Genomic DNA, 21,483 nt, shown 5'->3' on the forward strand with positions numbered 1-21,483 from the left:
CCTCTACCCAGCAGCAGCTCCTGCCCCTGGCCCCTGCATGGTTAACCTCAGCCCATCCTTCAAAGAGCCTGCTTCAAAGTCCCCTCCACTGTGGTCGCACAGAGGCAGCGTGGTGTGGACATTCATGGCTTGAGCCCTCGTGCCAGACTTCTAGGGCCAAATCCCTCTTACAGGGTGTGGTCTTGGGCAGGATTTCTCACTCCTCTGGATTTCGGTGAAATGGATTTTTCACCCCTCACTTCACTTGAGAACGAAACGAGGAATTTCATGTATGATCCTGGCAGAGCTCGGCCTGGGTCAGGGTTATTGTTTGCTGCTGCTCATGACAAATAATCTTCCTTTGTGTCTCATGGTAGCTTCTCCTGGACATTTCTGGACCCTCTGGCACCTTACATAAACCCACCCAAATTACTTCCTCATCAGTAAAAGGGGGATGGAAATAATTATTAAATCAGGACAGGTGTCTAATATTAAAACTGGAAATGAACTCAGAAAGAGATGGTCAGCTGGTCTCCCTTCTCTCCCAGGCACCCTGGAGATCTTTAAAGGGAAGGTCGCTGAAACACCAGGCTACAGTTTTGGTTCTTTTTGGCCCAGCTGATCGAGTTTGCCATGTCTTGTTCTGAACCATCATGCACCCAAATCCTTGACCCAGTTTCAGCCTCTGCGAGCAAGAAAAGGGGTGAGAAGAGAGGAGAATGGTGACTTTTACCTTAATGCCATGTGAAACCACAACTAAAGGATTTTCACCCCGACGTGATATCAAAGTTCAAGGTGGAAGTGGCAACAAGCTGTCTTCCCAGTAAAGTTTCCTCCACCCCCTCCCTGTTCCCATCTCCTCCACCCCCATGAATCCCCACCTGTCTGCATGACCCATCAAATGGATGTGAGCCGTTACACAATTGGGAGGGGTGCCATCAATGGGAAGGAATTCAGGACATTAGTTCACCATGGCACTTGTGAAATCTTTGGGGAAAATCTTGACTTTGTTTGGAACATTACTCGAATTCTATTGTATGGGATATGTTTAGTTCCAATGAAATTCCCCCAAGATTCTCCTAGCCAAAATGTCTTGGTCTTAATTTACCCTGTCTGATACCCTAGGGGCCCAAAGTCTAATGGTCCATGGGTCTTGGTAAGATATCTTGAAGGATGGTATATGTTTAAGGAAGAGAGGGATATGGGAGCCACCAGCATGGGGCCTGGCTCTCAGCAGACACCACAAACAGTGGTGACGGTTATACTTCCAGTATGCTTGGTAAAAGTATACAGTAGCCAAGGAGCTTGGAGGTTCTGACTTCTTCATAACCTGGAGGTTCTGTGTATTGGTTTTTATTACTAGCATAGCAAATTGGCTTAAAACAATACAGATTTTTCCTATCACAGTTTCTGTAGGTCAGGAGTCTGCCATGGTCACCCCAGGCTAAAATCAAGGTGTCATCAGGGCTGCATTTCTCACTGGAGACTCTGAGGAAGAATTTACTTCCAATCTCCTTCAGGTTGTTGGCAGAATCTAGTTCCTTGTGGTTGTAGGACTGAGGTCCTTGCTGGCTATCAGCTGGGGGCCACTCTTAGCTCCAGAGGCCTCTGTCTGGTCCTTGTATGCAGGCCCCTGTATCTCAGAGGCAGCAACAGCAAGTTGAATCCTTCTCATGCTTGGAATCTCCATGCCTTCCCCTTCTGCAGCATCTCTTCTGCCCCCAGCCAGAGAAAGTTCCCTGTTTTTAAGGGATCAGGTGACCAGATTGGCCCCTACCCCAACTAAATACTCCAGATATCTTCCTATATTAAGGCCCCTAAACTTAGTCACGTCTGCAAAGCCCCCTTTGGCATATAACAACCTATTTATGGGTTCTAGGTATCAGGGCATGGCCATGTTTGCAGGGCCATTATTCAGTCTACCACACCCTGCAGTGAATTCTGTCCCACCATGAGAATTCTGTCTGATCTGGGGAACTCTGAGTTTTCCTTCATCCTTCTGAAAAGCACTCACTGAGCATTCCCTGTGCCAGGAAATTTCTAAGTGTTTGGGATACAAAATGGAAGTGATAATACTACTAAGAGGAAAGAGAAAAAGAAACTGGCTCCTGTTGAACACCTATGATGTGGCAGGTGACTTCATGCATTTTCTATAATGGTCAAGAACATCCCATTGTACAGATGAGAACACTGGGGTTCAGGGGTTCAACAACGCACCCAAGATCGTCCAGCTTATATGTTGCACAGTCAGGACTCACCTGCTCGTTCCTCCTGGGCCTTCCAGGTTCTAGACCCTCCGGACATCTCCAGTCCACAGAGGGAAACACCACACCTGCTGGGACCAAGCCCTGGACCCTCCCCACCAGGGGTCATTTCCTTCTTCCCTGGAGCGTGAGGCTGTCTGCATTTGTGGCCTTCCTGAGGGACCCCGGGGGGTTTCCCAAGGAAGCTGGAGGGGGGAGCCAGCTGGCCTGCAGTCCCCGACAGGGATGCCCAGAGTTGTTCTGCAGACGCCAGAGGGGAGACTATGGTGCTGGGTGGGCTCTGGGCCCTGAAATCTCCTTTGGCCAAATTTACATGTTCTTGACTGCCCAGGTGTGCTCCTTCCTCTTTCCGATGACCTGATGTATTTATAGCTCATCCTTCAAAGGGTAATGAGTAGTTGGCTTCAGACTACAGTCTTGCAGACGACTGGGAACAAATTAGGTGTTAATGCGTGCTGTTGAACTAAGTGAGACGGGCCGTGGCAAAAAGCCAGAAATATCCAAATAAAAAGCACTGCATCATAAGAGCAACTCACCTCCAGTTACTAATATTATTCTTAATTATGACAATCACCTCTTGAACAGTTGCTGCATGTAAGTGCTTTTAGGTGCCATTGATAGATGAGAACTTATTTACTCCTTATGGCTCCTGAGAGGCGTAGATATGGGATTTCATCACTAAGTCTGGAGGTGCTCAGAGATGTTAAGTCACCTGCTCTAGGACACAGAGCTGGCAAGGTGCAGAGTCTGGATTCAAAGGGGCAGGTGTGCCCTCTGCCAACTCACAGCCAACCAGGCCACGTGGAGACCAGCAAGGCCTTTGGGTCCCTGATTTATACTGTAGTCCCACAACTCTGTGCTGTTGGTCATTTTCTTCCCCGTTTTTACAGTGAAACAAACCGAGCTTTGGAAAAGCCGGGACCCCGGAGCTAGAAGGGCCACCAGAAGGAAGAAAGAATGGTGGCTTTGGATCTGGAAGCCAAGCTTTGGCATTTCTATGCTGCATTGTCCTTCTCTGGGACCGTGTTGGCCCAGACACCTGGGCTGGTGTCTGAGGTCACACTGACTTCTCCACCTAAGGGGACAGGCCCAGAACTCCTGGGTCTTCTCTCTGCCGTTGGGGTGGGGCTTTGTCCTAGTTTGCTATTTTTTCTTCCCAGAACACCCGTCCCCCCAGCTCTTCCACGACTTGTTCTAGCCCTTCAGTGAGATGCACACAAATGCCAAGTCCTCATGAGGGGGATTATGTGCCCCTCCTCTCTCATCACCTCACCGCTGGCCAGGCACACAGCTGGACTCAAGGAGGCTTGGGGACAGCTGGACGAGGGCAAGGGAGGGAGGTGGAGGGTTCATTCAGAGACGGGGAGACCCGGCGAATTCCAGTTTGAATATAAAGAAACAAAGAGGATGAGACGATCCCAGGGGTTACCTTAGAGAAGGATCAGCAAGCGAAGACCTGGGGCACACTTTGGTCCTACGTCCCCTTTCAAGGCAGCCCACACCCCAGGCCAGGCAGCACCTCGGCAGAGCCCCAGACCTTGGTCACTGCCCCCAGGTTCGCTGGTAAAGTCCCCTCACTTGTCTGTTTGCCCGCTGTGACTCACTTTCCGACCTCGCAAAGGCCCAGAAGGCCGGCTCACACAGGCACCACTGGGACGGGGGTGCCGGCACGGCATTCGAGCAGCCTTGCTCCAGGCACGGGAAGCTGAGCCCCTGCTTGGGTGGAGGGTGGAAGCAGGACCATCGAAGGGGGTTGGGCAAACCCAGGAGCCCTGGGAGGATGCGGAGCCGATGGGAAAGAAACTCAGGAGGGACCTGGGGCTCCCCCGGCAAGTGGCGGGTTGGGACCCGGGCTGGAGAGAGGCAGCTCCTGAACTTGTAAGCTTACTAGATGTTGTCATATCTTAGGGGCTCCTGTATGCTTGCTGGGAACCAGCTGTGCTTTCGTTCCTGCAGGGGATGGGGGGTGCCTAGAACACCATCCCCACCTGCCCAAGCTGTCTATGCCAGGCTTATTTTTATTCATCCTTTGTATTCAGCCTGGGGCCACCGAGAACATTCTCCCATCGGACTTAGGTGCCCCCTCTGGCTCCTGAAACCTGTTTTGTCTCTATCAGCACACTCGTTGCCCTGAATTGAGACCCGCTGCTTACTTGTCTGAGCCTCTTTCTAGACCCGGAGCACCTCAAGCATTGGGACTATTTATCTTTGTATTTTCAGCACCGAGTAGAGGGCTCGGCCCAAAGTGGGGAATGAGCTGAACAGAAACATATATTGGTAATGAAAACATCTTCCAATGATTGTCCGTCAATTTCTAATTATGCAGGACATTGATTTCTCTTGCCTTATAGGAGCCTCACAGCAGGGCCAGGAGAGTGATGACTTGTCCGCATTTTCCAGGTGGAGCTAATGCCCCAATTGGTGGAGGGGTTTGGTGGGTCATTCAGTGGGAGAGCTGCTGAGTCAGAACTCAGACTCCTATCTGAATCTGAAAACCATATATCATCCTTAAGGCAGTGATACCCAAACCTGGCTGAGACTCATTAAGGGGGATGTAAGAACATACACATTCCTGGAAGATGTGAAAAAAATACAGAGGAAAATGAGGAGGGAAGGAAGGAAGGGAGGGAGGGAGGGAGGGAGGAAGGAAGGAAGGAAGGAAAGAAGGAAGGAAGGAAGGGAAGAGAGAAAGAAGAGGAAAGAAAGCAATTATAAATGTTAGATAAAACAAGAAGCTGTACTATAATACTATGGTCTAAACAGAAATCGCCCTAAAACATAGCATGATTTTAAGGAACTGATGGTGTCTAGTAAAAGAGAAGCTATTTGATCTAGAGGCTAGGAATAGTCCTCTTGAAATGCCCAGGGGCTGCATCACAGACCAAGAGAACAGGATGTGTAATTCTAGCTCACAGCTTGGCCTGTGAACAATATATATAAAATCTTAACCTGGTAAATGAAGTTAACTGGTTTTTAACTGTAGAAATCACCGAGAGAACAAAGTGTGGAAGGCTTAGGGGAGGCTGCAGCACAAAATGATTCTAAGAGCCTGGACAGCAAAAAAGAAGAAAAGAAGAAGAAGAGGTATCAGGATACAAGCACGCTCGTCACTTACCTAGCAAGACAGGGGTTGTTAGAAAATTGGTGGCATGAGAAAAAAATATCTTGTTCGGAATTACAGAAGTATCCAGAAGAAGAAATAAGAATTATACCGTTATTGAGCTTTTGGAGGTTTGTGAGGGGAGGCTGGGTGAGGTGAAGTGAGCTAAACCTTCAGCTTTCTCAGCAGGAAATCAATAGTCCTAGTATGAAGCTGATAAATCACAAATAGAAGCAAATTCACGGTCTAGAGTCACAGCAGGGAGACTGAACTAAAATGAAAACTGTGAGAAGTTGGGAAAATGGGATTTGGGCAGATGGGGGAACAAGGGAGGAATTCCTTAAGTAGGGGTATTGTTTATTTGAAGATGTAGATTTAGGAGCCCTACCTGAGACCTACGTGTCCTCAAAAGTTTGAGAACAGGAACCTCGGGTGATTTTCATGCGCTCAGACCTTTCTTGGGCCGATTGCCTGCCAGCCCAGAAGGACCTGCCCTTGTCTTCCCAGCTCCACTGGGGACCTGGATTCCCCGAGTTCCCGACACCCTGGGGCCCCTGCGCCGGGGCCTGGAGCTGGGGGACTCGCAGCTGTGTCACAGCTTCCCTTTGAGAAAGTTCCTCACCTCATCCCCTTGTCTGTCTGGCTTCTGGCTCGGGAGGAAGCTGACTCAGACCGACCCTGGACTCACGGTGAATGCCGTCACTTCCTTTCCTGATTCCTGCCTTACTAATCCCCAAGGTCACCATGGGTCTCAGGGGGAGGTGCTGCCCCCTTCACCTCCTGACTCTCTGGTGACCCTCGCCTGATGCCAGGTGTTCTGGGGCCTTCCTGCCCTTAGCAGAGGCGGGGAAAGTTTTTGACATCTTCATGGTTGCCCTGCCACACGTCAGGCTGGCCCAGACCATCTGGGAACAGACAGGGACTTGCAGAGGCATCTCTGCAGTGGAGAAAGTGCTAGAATGGGAGCTGGGCCCAAGTTCTGAGAGCAGCCCCGGCAGGGCTGGTTGTGGGACCTGGGTGAGCCCCGCTCAGCTCCTTCCTTGGGATGTGGGCTCAGGCCTCCTCCAGCTCAGACAGTCTAACTACTGTATGTGTTTCTTTGGCCAGGCTTTTCTGAGAGCTGTTCCAGGGCAGAGCCAAGATGGCCTGGCCCTTGGACCCTCTGATTCCCCATCCCTGCCTTTCTCATGGACTGCCTCGTATGTAGTAGGTAGCCTGAATCGATGGTCAACTGGCCAGGCTTTGTGGACAGTACTTTCTTGTGTTCTGTTCGTGTACACAGCACATCAGCAGGGTGAATCTGCAAAGTAGGCGTGATGATGGTGACAGGATGTTCAAATGGGATGTTTTCTATCTCAGTTTTTCAAAGGCTGCAAACGAGTAGCTTGTGGCATCCGGTGCTGGGCCCTACGTGCAGGGTTTACAAAGGGGGTGGCCCAGACGGGCTCTGTGAGCATCAGTCCATCACCCACCCCAACCAGGTTAAAGAATGTGAACGCCCCATTTTCCAGGCTATCGATGGTGAATTTGGGGTTTTGATATTGGACAGGAGTGAACTTTTTATTATCAGGAAAATAATGAGCTATGCCTGAACTTTGGTCCAAGCACAGGATAAAATATACCTCTGAACAAGTACAGCAATGTATTAGTTTTCTATGGCTGCTGTAACAAATTACCACACATTTATGGGCTGAAAATAACTCAAATTTATTATCTTACAGCTCTGTAGATCAGAAACTGACATGACTCGCAGTGGATTAACATCAAGGTGTCTGCAGGCTGCATTTCTTTCTAGAGGTTCTAGGGAAGAATCCATTTCCTTGCCTTTTCCAGCTTCTTGAGGCCACTCACATTCCTGGACTCATAACCCCTTCCTCCATCTTCAAAATCAGCAATGTCAGGCCAGGTCCTTCTCACGCTGGCATCTCTCTGGTCCTCTCCCTTGCCTCCCTCCTGTTTTTCGGGACCCTTGTGATTACATTGGACCCACCCAGGTAATCCCAGCTATTTTCCCCCTGTTTTAGGGTCAGGTGATTGGTAACCTTAACTCCATCTTCGACCTTAATGTCCCCTTGCCCCGTAACCCTACTTATTCACAGGTTATGGGAATTAGGTTGTGTTCATCTTTGGGGAGCCATCATTCTGCCGACCACTAATGGGAAATGGTAGGAGAAAATACAAATACTTCCAGCTTACACCTTGCTGAGTGTTGCTCACCCAGTCAACTCAGCTGAATTCATTCTACAGGTGATGAAACTAAAGATTAGAGAGCTTATGAGTGGGGCTCATTCTTGACTGTGCATTGGAATCCCCTGATGCCCCCCCCCCAACCCCTCTGGGATTCTGATCTAATCCATCTGGGGTGTGGCCTGGGCGCTGGGATTTGCTACGAGCACTCAGATGATTCTACCCAACAGCCAAGGCCTGGAGCCACTGGGCTCCAGGAATTACTCCAAGTCACCGCCCTACTGTGAACACCTGAAGAAGCAGGCACTGCACTCAGGCCCATCTTATTTCAAAGCCCCCACTAGGTGCTGGTAGAGGAGAAGCCTTCATTTCTTCCGCAGGGAATTGGTACTTTAACTGGAGACAGACTGTAGTTGAAACCAAGGGAACAAAGGTTCAGGGGTAGAATTTCAAGCACCCATTTCCTGATGGCAACACAAGAACAGGATTTCATTTGGGGGAGGAACATGAGACAGTGCTTATAGGACAAAACTTGGCACAGGGTGTGAGACCTCAGAAAACGGTGATGCTGCTATTGGTTTTGTCAGGGCCGGGTTGTGGGGAGAGCAGTGCCAGCAGGGCCTTCTGGACGCGTGAAGCCTCACCCCAAAGTCCACGCTGGCCACTTCCTCTCTCTCCCCCGGAGGAAATCTGAGCTCAAGGCTCTCCCAGAGCAGTCCTGGGTGGGCCACCCGGGCGTCAGCCTCCCTCCCATCCCTCCCTGACACAGTGTCAGGCCCCCCCAGGTCTTGAATCCTGCAGTGAGTTGAATTGTGTCCCCCCAAAAGACAGGTCCAAGTCTTCATCCAAGTACCTGTGGATATAAATTTATTTGGAAATACGGTCTTTGCGGTTGTAATTACGGATTTCAAGATGAGATCATTTTGGATGTAGGGTGTCCTTGTAAGAGACAGGAGAGGCAGATTTGACACATACAGAGAAGTCCGTGAGAAGATGGAGGAGAGATTGGTGGGACCCCACGGGTCACCAGCAGCCACCAGAAGCTGAGGGAGGGGCGTGAAAAGGATTCTCCCTCAGAGCCTTAGAGACACTGGCTCTGCCAACATCTTCATGTTGGATTCTGGCTTCCAGAACTGAGACCATTCATTACTGTTGTCTTAAGACCACCCTCCTCACCCTTTATGGTAATGTGGTATGGCAGCTTGCTTCCAGCATGGGATGCTGGCAGGAGGGGATGTGATGTCTGGAGCTGTGGCAGCTATGTTGTGTTAGTGAAGTGAGCCATCATCCATGTGCTGAAGATAGCAAAGAGGAAGGTTACAAAGTGTCTGGGTCCTTGATGGCATCACTGAGCCACTGATCAACCTTGGGACCATTTGCCTCTGGGAGTATTCTTTAGTTAAGGCATTGTAGTTGGGTTTTTGTTTACCTAAATGGAACAAAAAAAGCCTATAATGTAGGTTAGAGGTTACCTGGGGTTTTCAGTGATATAAATAGGTTTTACAGGACACATGATGTGGCTATAGATTTATGTGAAGTCCAGGAAGAGTGAGGAAACAGAGAAGTCAGGAGACCTGAGTTGAACTCTGATCCTCCACTTCGCCCCTGTGTGAATTTAGGCATAACATAAGGCTTTCTGAGCTCCGCCTTCCATATCTGCAAAATGGGGGTGATAGTCCCAACATATGAATATTCACTGACTTTGGTCTGAGTTCAAATGCAATGACGTGTGAACACATTTTATGACATGCCATGTAAATGACAGACTGTTAAGCGGCTCCACCTGCTTTGACTTTGGGTTAATTGTGTGTATGTATAATGGGGGTAGGGGTGGGGAAGAAAGAAGTTTTAAACAGAAGATTTGCCTTCATAAATGTGTCCCTCAGGAGGTGAATGATAAACTCAGGTGCTTATCTGGGAATGCAAACCAACCAGTAGCTGGGGTGATAATTCTGCATCCTTGCACCTCCGCCCTCTCACACTCAACCAGGTCGATTCTACTTCCTGAAGAGTCCATGGATCTGGACCTCCCCTCCATCTCTGCCCTCACTGCCTCCTTCCAGACCACACTGTTTCTCACTCAGAAAATTTTCCCAGTCCGAGTTGGTCTCCTACCTCCATTCTGGAACCTTCACAAGAGAACTCTTTCTAACACACAGGTGAGGCTGTGTCACTCTGGGGCCTGCCCTTGATGGATCCCCATTCCCTGGGTCACTGTTTACCTGCCTCTCTCTCCTTCTAGAGGGCAGGGTCCTTGCCTCCCCAGCACCCAGCAGGGCCTGATGCACAGAGGATGCTCCATCAGCATTTATTGGAAGGAAACAGCAGCCTGGGATTCAAACCTCTGGAGGATTATTAAGACATAGTTTGGCGTCTCCCAGGGATTTTCTTGAATTAACAAATCTGAGTCACCGATGCTTCTCTGCATGTAGACACTTTATTGAAAGTTAGTGGCTAAGTTGGAGAATAAGGTGCCCCGGGTGGCAGCTGGGGTGAGGTTGGCAGGGTTGGGGGGTGGATCTCGGGGGCTGGTCACTTGCTGTAGGTCTTGGAGCCAAACTCTGGGAGACCCAGGAGGTCTTCTGTCAGCCCAGAGCCAAACGGCTGGTCCTCCTCTTCACTCCCTGCTGACGGCCCATCCTCAGCTTCATCTGAAACAGGAGAGGCAAGGCTGGTCTAACCTGGCTCAGGACTTATCCTCCCTCGTCTCTTTCCCTTTGGCCCAAAGAGACCCCAGCCTCTGATGGGAGTTCCCTACTAATGCCCTACAGAGGGACATTTCTGGGGTGGGGCACCAGACTTACCTCCTGGCTCTAGGGACATGCTAAGGCTACAATGGACTTGGGTTCATCCACTGAGAAGATAAAAGCAGAGTTGAGAGTCTAAAATGTATGCTGGGCAAGCTTGCTTTCCTGCTGAATGCTCCACTCTTCCCCTCCCCACGTGAAGAGCTCCTGTCACGCTGAAAACCTCAGCCCTGCACCACCTCCCCCAGGAAGCCTTCCGGGGAGATGTGAGTCCTCCCTCCTTTGGGGTCTCACTAGCTTGGGGGTAGACTTCCATCATGGCACCCCAAACGCTGAAGGACATTCGCTGGGTTCTGTCACTCACTCCCCCACTCTTCTGGAAGCTTCTTAGGGCACTGCATTGATCTCTATATTCCCAGTGCCCTCATTATGATTCACTTCCTCTCAGCACTTTTGCAACAGGAAGTTCTCTTCAACAGGAAGCAGTGAAATACCCATTTCTCCCCTGGCTAGGAATCCCTCTCCAAGATGTTTCGTCCAAGTTGCCAAGGGCAGCAGGCATGAGGTTCAAGACCCTGCCTTCTTTCCCCACACCAATGCTGCCATTGGTTCCCTACTGAACCCACCCAGCCCTCCCCACCCCGGGCCCCCCAATGTCTTCTCCCTGTGCCCCTCCCATCTCCCATCAGAACAGGAGGCCCTTGACAAAGAGGAGCCCCCCCCCACCCCCGCAGACTGTGAGTTCCTCACAGGAAAGGGCAATGCCAATGGCATCCCAGTAACCCAGTGGCCCTGGATCCCTACCTGCTGAGGCCTTTAGAGACTGGATGTACTTGGACCAGAAGGAACAGTCGGCCTTTTTCAGGCCCTGTCGATTGGGGAGCAGGACACTGAACTCCTTGTAGCTCTCTGCACCATCACGGGGGACAAAGTCAGGCCAGGGGGATGCAAATCCAGGCGCTTTCCTGGAGAACTCATGCGGGTAGTTGGGATTTCTGGGGAAATGAGAAGAAAGAAAGAAAGTTTCCCATGAGGAAAGAAAGTTCCCCATGAGGGAAACTGCTCTCTCCTTTCATCACCTGGGACCACTTCCCACTTGCTCATGGTCTCTGAGGACCATGTCACACATCTTTAGGTGTCAGAGCAGGAGTTGAACCCGCCCTATCTGATTCCAGGGCTGTGCTCTTAACAGCTGCATTACACACAACAAAAGTTGCAGATGCCCTAACTCATCGCTCTTAGGCCATTTCTGGAAGAGGAAAGATGTGAGTTCGTGACCCAGCAGCGTTACTCAGGACCTAGTGCTGCCCTCCTGACTCTCTGAATGCTCAAGAGGTCACCGTGTCTCTCTCAGTCCTGGTGTCCTTTATCTGGACACCACAGCCAGTGTCTGGAATGCCTTTGTTTGCCCAAGGCCTGTGCAGGAAGGTGGGCCAGGAGCTGGGCAAACCTGTTGGCCACCTTCCTTCTGAAGGTCAACTTCCCTTTGAAGTTTCCAGGGGGCTGAGCGCCGTGCTAGGTGAGCACTGCTCGTCTGGTGTAAAGGGAGACAGGTAAACCACAGGGTGGAAAGGAGAGCAGGAACCAGTTCTGGAAGTGGGAAGGGTGAGTATGCTAGCTGGGCTAGAATAGAGGTGTGTGGGGAGGCCAGAGGTAGACAAGGAAGGGTCTCGAGTGTCGTAACTTCATTTGATCATCTAAGACAGTGGTTCTCAACTTGGGGTGATTTTGCCTTCCAGGGGCCATTTGGCAATATCTGAAATATTTCTGTTCTCACAACTGGTACAGGGGTGAGGTGCTCCCAGCATCTCATGGGCAGAGGCCAGAGATACTGCTAAACGGCCTACAATGCACAGGACGGTCCCACGCAAAGACTTATCCAGCCCTGGGTCAACAGTGCCGAGGGTGAGAAGTCTGATCTAGGGCCATCAAATGTGGCTGAACAAGGGAGTGTATGACTGGGATGTTTCTTTGCCGAGACTAATCTATGCAAAGGTCATTTTGGCTAGAAGCGGAGGCTGAGCCGGGGAGACCAGTGGTAGGGAGGAAAGGGTGAGTCCATCAACGCAAAGTGTGGCCTTTGAGTTCAGAATGAGGGGAGGGAATGCACAGGACAGCCTCCAGGCACACGTGGTCCACTCACCCAGATCGGATGAAGTTGGAAAAATACTGCATGATTTTCAGGGAAAGGCTTTTCTCCTCCAGAGTAAACTGCCCCTCGTAGGCAGGATAGAAGGGAAGCCCAAAGGCATATCCAACATCTGCCAGCAATTCCAAGCTGGGAAAACACATGGAAAGAAGAAGGAGCAAAAGTTAAAGGAATAATAAACTGCTGGAAGAACCAAATGAGCCAAAACCCAATATTTTTTGCCCAGTGAAGATTTTTCTCTCTTTATGTTTAGGATTACTGTTTGGTGCTTAGTTTAGTAGAGATTCTGCTTGGCCCTTAGTCCAATGGCCCCACTGGGGCAGATCCATGGCAAATCTATAGGTTAAAGTGTACCCAATGCTGAGCACTTAACTCCCTGGAAACATCTGTAAGTTTGTAAGCAATTTTCCAAGAGAATGTTCTCTTGACCACATTCCAACCATGATACTTAGAGTATCAACTGAACATTTGTTTGTTCAAAACAGGCTGCATTTTCAACCCCTTCTCTGTGCTAGTCCTTGTTCATAGATGGCTTATACTTTCCAGCTCTTCAAGGTTGCTATTCATCCATGGAACCAGCTCTAACACAGTGCCTGGCACATAGCTGGTCAATAATATATATGCTGTGCTGAACTGGATATCTAATATGCAGCAGACAGGGGGGGATAAAGATTTGGAAGCCAGATGAGTGGTTTAAATGGACTGAGTTGGCACTGGGGTGACCAGTCCAGTGGTACAGGGGGCCATGGGAGTGAGCACCAGGAGAAAAGCTGGAGGGACCTTACAGCTGTGTAGTAGAGAATCTGGCTTTTCCCAAGGAGAAGTCTGGCCTTTGCCCTCTGGTGTCTGGGAGGTAATCCATGTCATACCTGATACGAGTGTCTTTGTTTAGGGCAGCGGCTGGCCACGCTGGACCTTCTGTAAATGTGGCCTCACTCAGCAGTCTCAGCGCAGGGGCCGGCCATGCCAAAGATCAACCACGTGACTTAGGGTGGGGGGCTTTGGGTCACATGGTAACAGTCAACCTGGAGGCTGACACCAACCGCACAGGCAGTCAATCATGCCTATGTAACGGGGTCCCAATCAAACCTCTGAACACCAAGTCTGGGGGAGCCTCCCTGGCCGGCACCACTGTGTGTGCATCGTCATACGTCAATGCCCAGAGGGTGACCCCTCCTGATTCCATGGGGAGAGGACAGCGGAGCTCGTGAGTGGAAACCCTCCAGGCCCGCCGCTATGTCGCTCTTCCTTTGTCTGATCTTAATCTGCATCCTTTCCCTGTGACGACCTCAACCACGAGTACAGCAGCTTTCCGTGAGGTCTGTGAGTCTTTCTAGTGAATTATCAGACCAGAGGGTGATTTGAGGAACCCCCCCGAATTGCACTTGGCATTAGAAATGAGCATGATCTTGTGTGGCGACTGTGTTCTCTGACCTTGTAATTGGCCTAATTTATCACAAGAGCCAATCTCTAATCTTACAGACGAGGAAGACAAAGTTCAGAGAGGTTTCCTGACTTACGCAGAGACACGCTGTAACTTGAGCAGCGGAGTCGGGTCAGGAACGTTGCTAGGGAGCGTGATGCTAAGCAAAGGCCTGGAGGGGCCCAGGGGCACCGTCCCCGGGTCGTGGCTCCTTCAATTTCAAGCTGTGTGACTTCTCGAAAATTACTTGACCTCCCTGATTCCCTGCTTCATCATCTAGGGAATGGGTATAAAATACCTACTGCACGGGGTTGTTGTGAAGCTGGAAATAAGATGGTGTATGCAGTAGGTACTTAAAAGCCTGGCCCACTTCTTTCTCATCCATCATTCTAAATACTTCCGGATGTAATCAACCACCTGTAAGGTATCAGCAGTGTCTCTGGCCAGGCGATCAGTGATTCTCATCCACGCTGGTGTAATGGGCAGATATACCCATTGGACAGATGTCCTGGGAAAGGGCTCAGACCAGGTGGCTCCTAGGTAAAGGCAATCTGTACAGAGGCTAAACGACTCTAAATCAAGATGCAAAGTTGTGTGAATAGACAGTGTGACGCTGGCTCAGGGTGACTCACTGTGATGACCCCAGAGACGGGAAAGGGGGCCCTCAAGATTAGGGATGTGAAGGGGAACATTTCAAGCCAAGAGGGGGCCTTCTCTGCTATCCCTTGCCTGCTCATGTTGGGAACTGAGGTGACCCACCGGCGTGGGGCTGAAGCTGGAAGCCAGGCACCTGGCCCAGCCTGGGGACTTCTGAGGGGCTCGAGAGCTGGAACTCCTCCTTTCATCGTAAGAATTATCAGCAGGTGTACATGTGACTAGTAGCACGGCACAGAAGAAACGACACACCACTGAGTCACTCAGCTGAGACCCCGCTCTGTCACTTGTCACCCGTGTAACTTTGGATGAGTCATTGGATGACTTTGGATGAATTCTCTGAGGCTTAGTTTCTACATTGTGAGATACAGACCAGAGCAGCCATTGCACGTGGAAGCTATTAAAACAAGTGTTTCACAAATGCCAGGAACTACTGTGATTATGATTATTATGTGTGAATATCGGGCACCTCCACTGGAAGGCATCATAGAAGGAACACGAGACAGTGTGAGCCGCACAGGACGAACAGCACTCGGTCAGGATGGAGAGAATAACAGCCCCAAAGGGTGATGTCTCTTTGCAACTGCTGTCAGGTACCCCGACCCTCTTAGAGCAGCTGTAAGCTTTATTTCATTCCTGAGCAGGAAGCAGGAAGAGGCAGTGGCATCAGAACTTATAGGTCCTGGGACCCGAAGAGCCAAGTTCTTTGTCCAGCTCTGGTCAAGCTCAGACAAGAGCCCAGAGTCTGCGGCCGCCAAGCTGGCCTGCTCAGCGGCCAGCCCTCCTGAGCGCCTGTTCAGAGCTGCTGTTTCCTGAGTGCCCGAGATGTGCCAGGGACTGTGGCTGGTGTTTTATCAGCAACTTTCAGGACCAGCCAGGAAGTAATGGGTATCATCTGCCTCGTTTCCAGGCAATGACCCAAGGCTCAGAAAGGTGAAGTGACACGGGAGAGCCAGGATCGGAAGCTGTTTCCCAGACCCCAAACCCTGTCTCTGTCTACTCTACCTCTGCGGGTGCAGCGCTGAGGACCAAATACCCATTAATTTGGGTATTAATGCCCCAAATTCTCAGTGGTGTTTTAAGATCCATAAAAGGAAAAGGAACACAGGACAAAAACATGCCGGGAAGATAGACATTGTAAGAAGGGCGATAAAAAAATCTCTCACTAATACCCACGCTTGGTTGTTACAAATCACTGTCGCCTTGATTGTCTCAAGGGCCCCGTGAGTAGGTGGTATTGGAATGATTCATGGAGTTTTACACTGGTGGAAACTGAGGCTCCCAGAGGCCATTTTCCTCCCAAGGCCCTGAAACTCAGCGGCGATGCCAGGACCAGGTCTGGATTCCAAGGCCCGCCGTCCTCTTGGCCTTGTTGCATGGGGTCGTCCAGCGGCACCACTACCACCACTGGACTGGCTGAGGTCTGTGCGTCTCAGTGGCTGCGTAGGAACCAGGGGAGCCCGGAGTCGCAGGGGTCAGCCCCTCTCCCCGCTGCCCCGACCCCCGGAACCGCTCCTCCCCTACAGTGTGTGGAAGGGAAACGTCTCGGAAGGCCCTGTAGAGAAAGTGACTCTATTCCTTTCCTGCTGCTGCCCCCTAAGAAATGCCACAAACTGAGGGGCTTAAAACAACACACATGTACTATCTCACAGGCTCTGGAGTTCAAAGGTCCAGCATGGGTCTCACTGGGCCAAAATCAAACGGTCAGCGGGCTTCATTCCTTTGGGAGTGGCTGCGGGAGAATGTTTCCTGCTCATCGGGGGTGTGACAGAATTCAGATCCCCGAGGGGAGGGACCCAGGTTCCCGTTCTGTCGCGGGCTGTAAACTGAAGGCCATTCCCAGAGGCCACAGTTCATGGTCCTCTTTCTCTATCCTCAAAGCCATCAACAGTCAGTGGAGACCTTCTCTCTTCCCATCTCTCTGACCCACTCCTCTGGCCCCTCTCCTGCTTTGGGGAACTCGTGTCGTTAGATCAGGCCCACCTGGGTAATCCTGAATCATCTCCCATGTCAAGGTCCTTAATCTTAATCCCATCTGCCAAGACCCTTTGCTACGTAAGGGGACATATTCACATGTTGGGTGGGATTCGGATGTGGACATTTGGAGGGGCCATATCCTGCCTTCCACAGTGGCCTTTTCCACTGTTTCTTCCAAAGAAAGCTGCATTCCAAATGGTGCAGTGAGCAGAGTTCAAATCCTGGCTCGATCATGTAAAGCTGTGAAATCCTGGAGAAGGTGTATAACCTCTCTGAGCCTCACTCTCCTCATCTGTAAAATGGTGACACAATCATGCTTCCAAACATTGAATGAGGTTTAGCAACAAAATTTTTCAAATCTCTTGCTCAGTATCTGGCTCCAATGTTCATTCCTATTTTCTTTTCCCCATAAGAACCATCAGAAAGCTTAGGAATAAGGGTCTTTAACTTGAGGGTCCATTATAGGGTTTCAGAGGACCACAAGTTCCCTGAAATTAGGTGTAACATGCTGTGACACTGTGTATGTGCCTCCTTCTTGGGAGAAGCTTTCATAGTTCTCAAGAAGATCTGTGCCGATGGTGTGATGGTAAACGCTTAATGATTGGCTTTTGCCAGTTTCCACAGTCTCCCGCCATAGACAATGCCAAACTACCAAAGGGACGTCATAGCACATGAAGTTGGGGAAAGATGTGCACACCGGCTCCTGTGAGCACACACAAGCTGGCTCCAGCCCACCATCCAAAGTTTACAGAGCACTGCTTTGGGGAAAGGCCTGGCCTTGCAGCCCATCTGATCTGTTTAATTTGAGAGCTTGTTGTGCATGAGGACTGCTGCTTTGTTTTTTCCTTAGCAGGGCTGATCTTTATCAGGATGCTAGAGTTATTTCAAGCTGCTGAAGGCAGACATCTGGAGGAGGGGCAGGCAGTGGGAGCCTTGGAAGAGGGCATATGGGATCGGAGCACCAAGGCCTCAGTGAGTCTGGGCTGAGAGTCCCTGACCCTCTGGAGGAAGAAGAGGGATTTGGATTCAGTGTCAGCAGAGGGAGACACGGAAGGACACTCCAGGGACTGACGAGGTAAAAGGAGAAACTCGCTAGCTGAATGGCTGCAGTGCTGCAGGTTGAGGCAGACAGTTCATGCCTATTGATTTGGCTTCTCGGCTCTGTGCTGGATTTGATCACTGATACGTCATATGCCCAGACTTGGGGCACTCATGTGGGTATATGGTCACACTGCTTTTATTTAGCTTTTTGGTGTCATTTGCTGTCTTTGATAATAGTCTTCCCATCATCCTTCCCTAACCTGATAGTCACTCATCCTATCTCAGACCAGCTCTGGATCTTCCCATCGTCCCATGTGGACGTGGGGTCTAGGAAAGCTCCCTGCCCAGGCTGGGTGAGCTTGGCTCAAACCCCACTTCCACCACTGACTCTCGGCTGCTCTACCTGTGAAATGGAGCTGATCATCCCTGTTCAGCCTCCCCCGTGGTATCACCAGATCCTCACAGACTGATGGTGGATGGAAATCTCTCTAAAAACTACAAATTGCCATCCAAACAAGAGCTACTGTTGCTGGTGCTGGTGACGGTACATTTAGCCAGAGTGCGGGAAGAACTGAACAGCCACAGAGCCCGGGGGATAACTGAGCGTGTGCTTCGGTTTCAGGATGTGAATACCGTTCAGTGAGGACAGTGGCAAAACACTGCCTGTCGGGGCAGGACTGTACCTGAGTCATATTTGCCAAATGCCTACTGTGCACCGTGCTCTGAATAGGTGCTGGGGGAAAAGAGGAATAAGTCTGCCCTCCATCAGGGAGCTCACAGTCTAACAGGAAATGCAAAGAAGCCAACATTAAAAAAATAAAATTCTGTGGGTTGCATGATAGATAAGTAGATATCAAATGATAGAATTGCTTACAAACTTCATAAAAAGAGAGAGAAAAGCAATACTACTTGTTTCAGGCAAGGGAATGGAGAGGAGTTTGTAGAAAGTCAGAAAGGAGAAATTATGGTTGATGTGTGCCTTGAAAGGTGAGTGGAGGTCTCTAGGAGTGGGTGAAGTGTGGACGGGTGTCCGGGCAGAGACTCGGGGTGTGTGAATCACAGATGGGGTTCTGCGCTTCGTACGGAGGATGGGGTGGGAGGTGTGGTCTGGCACAGAAGGGCGGAGGCAGAATGGGGAGCTATGGCGGCAGGTGACGGAGCCTCCAGTGCTCTGGGCCTCGTGTATTGTGAGAAGTGCATCACGCTGAAAAACGAAATTGGAGTTTTTCCTGATCCAGGAAAATCAAAATTTGGGAACCACTCAAGTGCATGCTCGCTAAGGTCTTTAGGCTCCGGTCCTGTGAAAGGCATGAGGACTGAGGCCAGAGGAACTGAGGGCCACATCTTAAGGGATAGAGAACGTTGGCAGTTTCTACACAAGCCAGTCACAAGCTGCATCTCTTTTGGAACGATTGCTGGAGTGGGCTGGGAAGAAAGCTTAGAACTGAGAAATCACAGGGTGGCTGCAATTATCCAGGAGAGATGGAAGTTTGGCTCTTTTTGCAGATTGTCCCCCGACCTCACCTGTCAAGCATCCCACTCATCTTAAGTCTGCTGGTGTGAATGCGCAGGGCGGCTCAGTCTGCATTCCAGCAAGTCAAAAGCCAAAGCCACCTTTCAGAGACTATTCACGTACAAGCTCCTGACCTGAGCTCTGCTTCCAGTATAAGAGGCATCACGCATGGACACTGGGGCTCGTTAGGGAGCACGACTGAGATGGTGTCCCCAGAGGAATGCACTTGACCCTGGGCCCTGCTGACACAGTGACCTGAGCTGGGGAGCAGGGTGAGGAGAGGGACTGGGTAGGATCTTTCTTGACATAAACCGGCCCCATGTTCACCTTCCAGGGGTTGAAGAGGCTGTTGGCTGGGGCCCATTGCTCCACCCCACCTCACTGGATTGATTTGAGAGTCTGCTGTCCCAGAGATTTCCATCCTTGTTGTTCTGTCTGAAAGAGGAAGTTTGTTGACCTCATCCCCATAAAATATATTCCTTTTTTTTAATCTTTAGCCAGCATCTCTAGATAACTTCCTCCAAAAGAAATTAGGGAACACGGAGGAATAAAAGCCCTTCTGCTTCCCAGGATTTTTTCTTTTTTTTTTTTTTTTTTGAGGGATTGTTAAATAACTTACAAACAGGAGTTTACCAGCGTACTTCTCTTTGGGCAAATCTAATATTCAAAAGTTCAGATGCTGCCTAGGGATTAATCAAGAAGTAATTATATGCTTTGGCTTGCGTTTTACAAAGAGATTCGCTACGCAATACTTTAAATAATACAATCCCATCCCCGGCCCCAGATGAAATACTTGCAATATTTCCATAACTCCCTAAAGCCCAGCACAGCTGGATGATATATGGTTTGGCAAATCAGGCGAAGCTTTCAGCGGACTTGCTGGATTAACCTGGACATTTTATTCTCTATATGAGACGTAACAACTGTTGCTCAGAAAAGGCTGAACTTTCCTGGTCCAACACATCTACTCTCACCAGGAAGTTAGATGTTTACCAAGAGCCAACTGTGTTCATCACTGAGCTGTCTGTGCCAGTTAGTTCTCCTTGTAAGCATAGAGCTTAATTAAATGCATTACATATCACGTGGATGCCCCACTTTCAAGAAACCAAAAGTGGACATCATAGAGCTTGCATTATGGTTATGGGTTTGCACAAATTTCAAAGGGAGAACTCCAAACCACATTTTCCTACTCAAACTTTTGACCCTGCATGAGAAGAATGACAAGTAAATGCACGTTTGTACGCTTAGACTGAAAATTAAATGTTTAAGGCATATTCATTAGTCATAAGTTCCCACTTTAATTGATTTTTTTGATTAACTAGATGACCATCATATTGGAAAACAGGGTTTCTATTCTACATTCAATTAAAAATCTGGTTTTTAGTGAGTTGTGTTATGAGTGTGAGAGAAAAGACCAAGGTGCATTCTATATAACCTGTCTTAAAAATCTCCAATGACTTTCCATCATACTCAGATAAAATACTCTTTGCTTGCCACAGCTTACAAACTCTTATGTGAACTGCAAGACCCTGTCTTTTTTCCCCATATCTCCAACTACTCTCCTCCTCTTCAATAAACTCCAGCTCTCTGTCCTTCTTTATCCTCAAACATGTCAATCCCTTTCCCTTTCTCCTTCCTAGGGCAGTTATCTGAATTTACTCTACATATTTATTCGCATATTGTCTGTTCTTTGCACCCTAGCCCTAGACCCTCATCAGCCCACCCCCTGACTACAGTGTTAGTCTCAAGATGGTAGCCCTTCTCTGTCTTACCAGCTGCTCCATCTCTAGGATCTCCATCTCAGAGAATCTGGGGCACAGAAGACAGTAATTATTTGTCGAATCAGTGTTGAAGAGGATATATAGCACAAGCCCTTATACATCATGAATTTGGTTTCAGTCTCAGAAAATGATTTACTTCCATCTTTACTGGGAAATAATCTTGTTAATCACACAGGATGTAGCCAGGCCAATGGACCCAGTTCAAGAATTCAACCACTTAATTGTTGCTTTGGTTTGCTAATTCCAACTAATTCACCAAGACAGTCAACTAAAAACACAATATTTTGAATCTGGAATGTTAAAGGCCCCTGGAATGCACAGAAACATCTAGAATGCCAATGCAGTGGTGTGCAAAATATTTTGAGTCTGGAATTGATGCCTTTGTTTTTCCAGGGTTGGGACAACTTGTGAAGGAGGAACATTACTGCCTCTTTAGTCATTCTGATAATTTTTCTTCTCAGAACCTTAGTTGTCCTAAAAGGAAAATAACCCAAATATTGGCCATCTACAACATGCCAAGTATTTAATGTACATTGACTTGAATCTTCACACTATGAAGTAGATGTAACTACACCTATTTTCTAGGTGAGGAAACTAAGGTGAAGGAACTTGCTCAAACGCAGATAGCTAACAAATGGAAGAAATGGGATTAACACCCTAGTTGGTTT

General features: G+C 49.4%; 2 protein-coding genes across 4 annotated transcripts in view; one reads left to right on the plus strand and one right to left on the minus strand.

Moving 5' to 3' along the window:
* SLA (Src like adaptor) overlaps positions 1 to 21,483 on the plus strand; it is a 142,417-nt gene that overhangs the window by 34,987 nt on the left and 85,947 nt on the right. For 2 of the 3 annotated variants that reach the window (XM_082363792.1, XM_082363794.1), the window contains exon 1: positions 17,041 to 17,555. The exons of the other annotated variant lie outside the window; for it this stretch is intronic. The gene's annotated coding sequence lies outside the window, so the exon portion shown is untranslated. Of the gene's footprint in view, positions 1 to 17,040; positions 17,556 to 21,483 lie in introns of those variants that run through there. 3 annotated transcript variants of the gene reach the window in all.
* Positions 8,737 to 21,483, minus strand: part of TG (thyroglobulin) — a 247,226-nt gene continuing 234,479 nt past the window's right edge. The window contains exons 46-48 of the mRNA XM_082363748.1: positions 12,421 to 12,555; positions 11,082 to 11,272; positions 8,737 to 10,181 (exon numbers count right to left, since the gene is read on the minus strand). Coding sequence (XP_082219874.1) covers positions 10,063 to 10,181; positions 11,082 to 11,272; positions 12,421 to 12,555 — 445 coding nt within the window. The 3' untranslated portion in view covers positions 8,737 to 10,062. The remainder of the gene's footprint in view (positions 10,182 to 11,081; positions 11,273 to 12,420; positions 12,556 to 21,483) is intronic.

This window comes from Balaenoptera borealis (assembly GCF_965194805.1).
Source record: "Balaenoptera borealis genome assembly, chromosome: 17".
Lineage (NCBI taxonomy): Eukaryota > Metazoa > Chordata > Mammalia > Artiodactyla > Balaenopteridae > Balaenoptera > Balaenoptera borealis.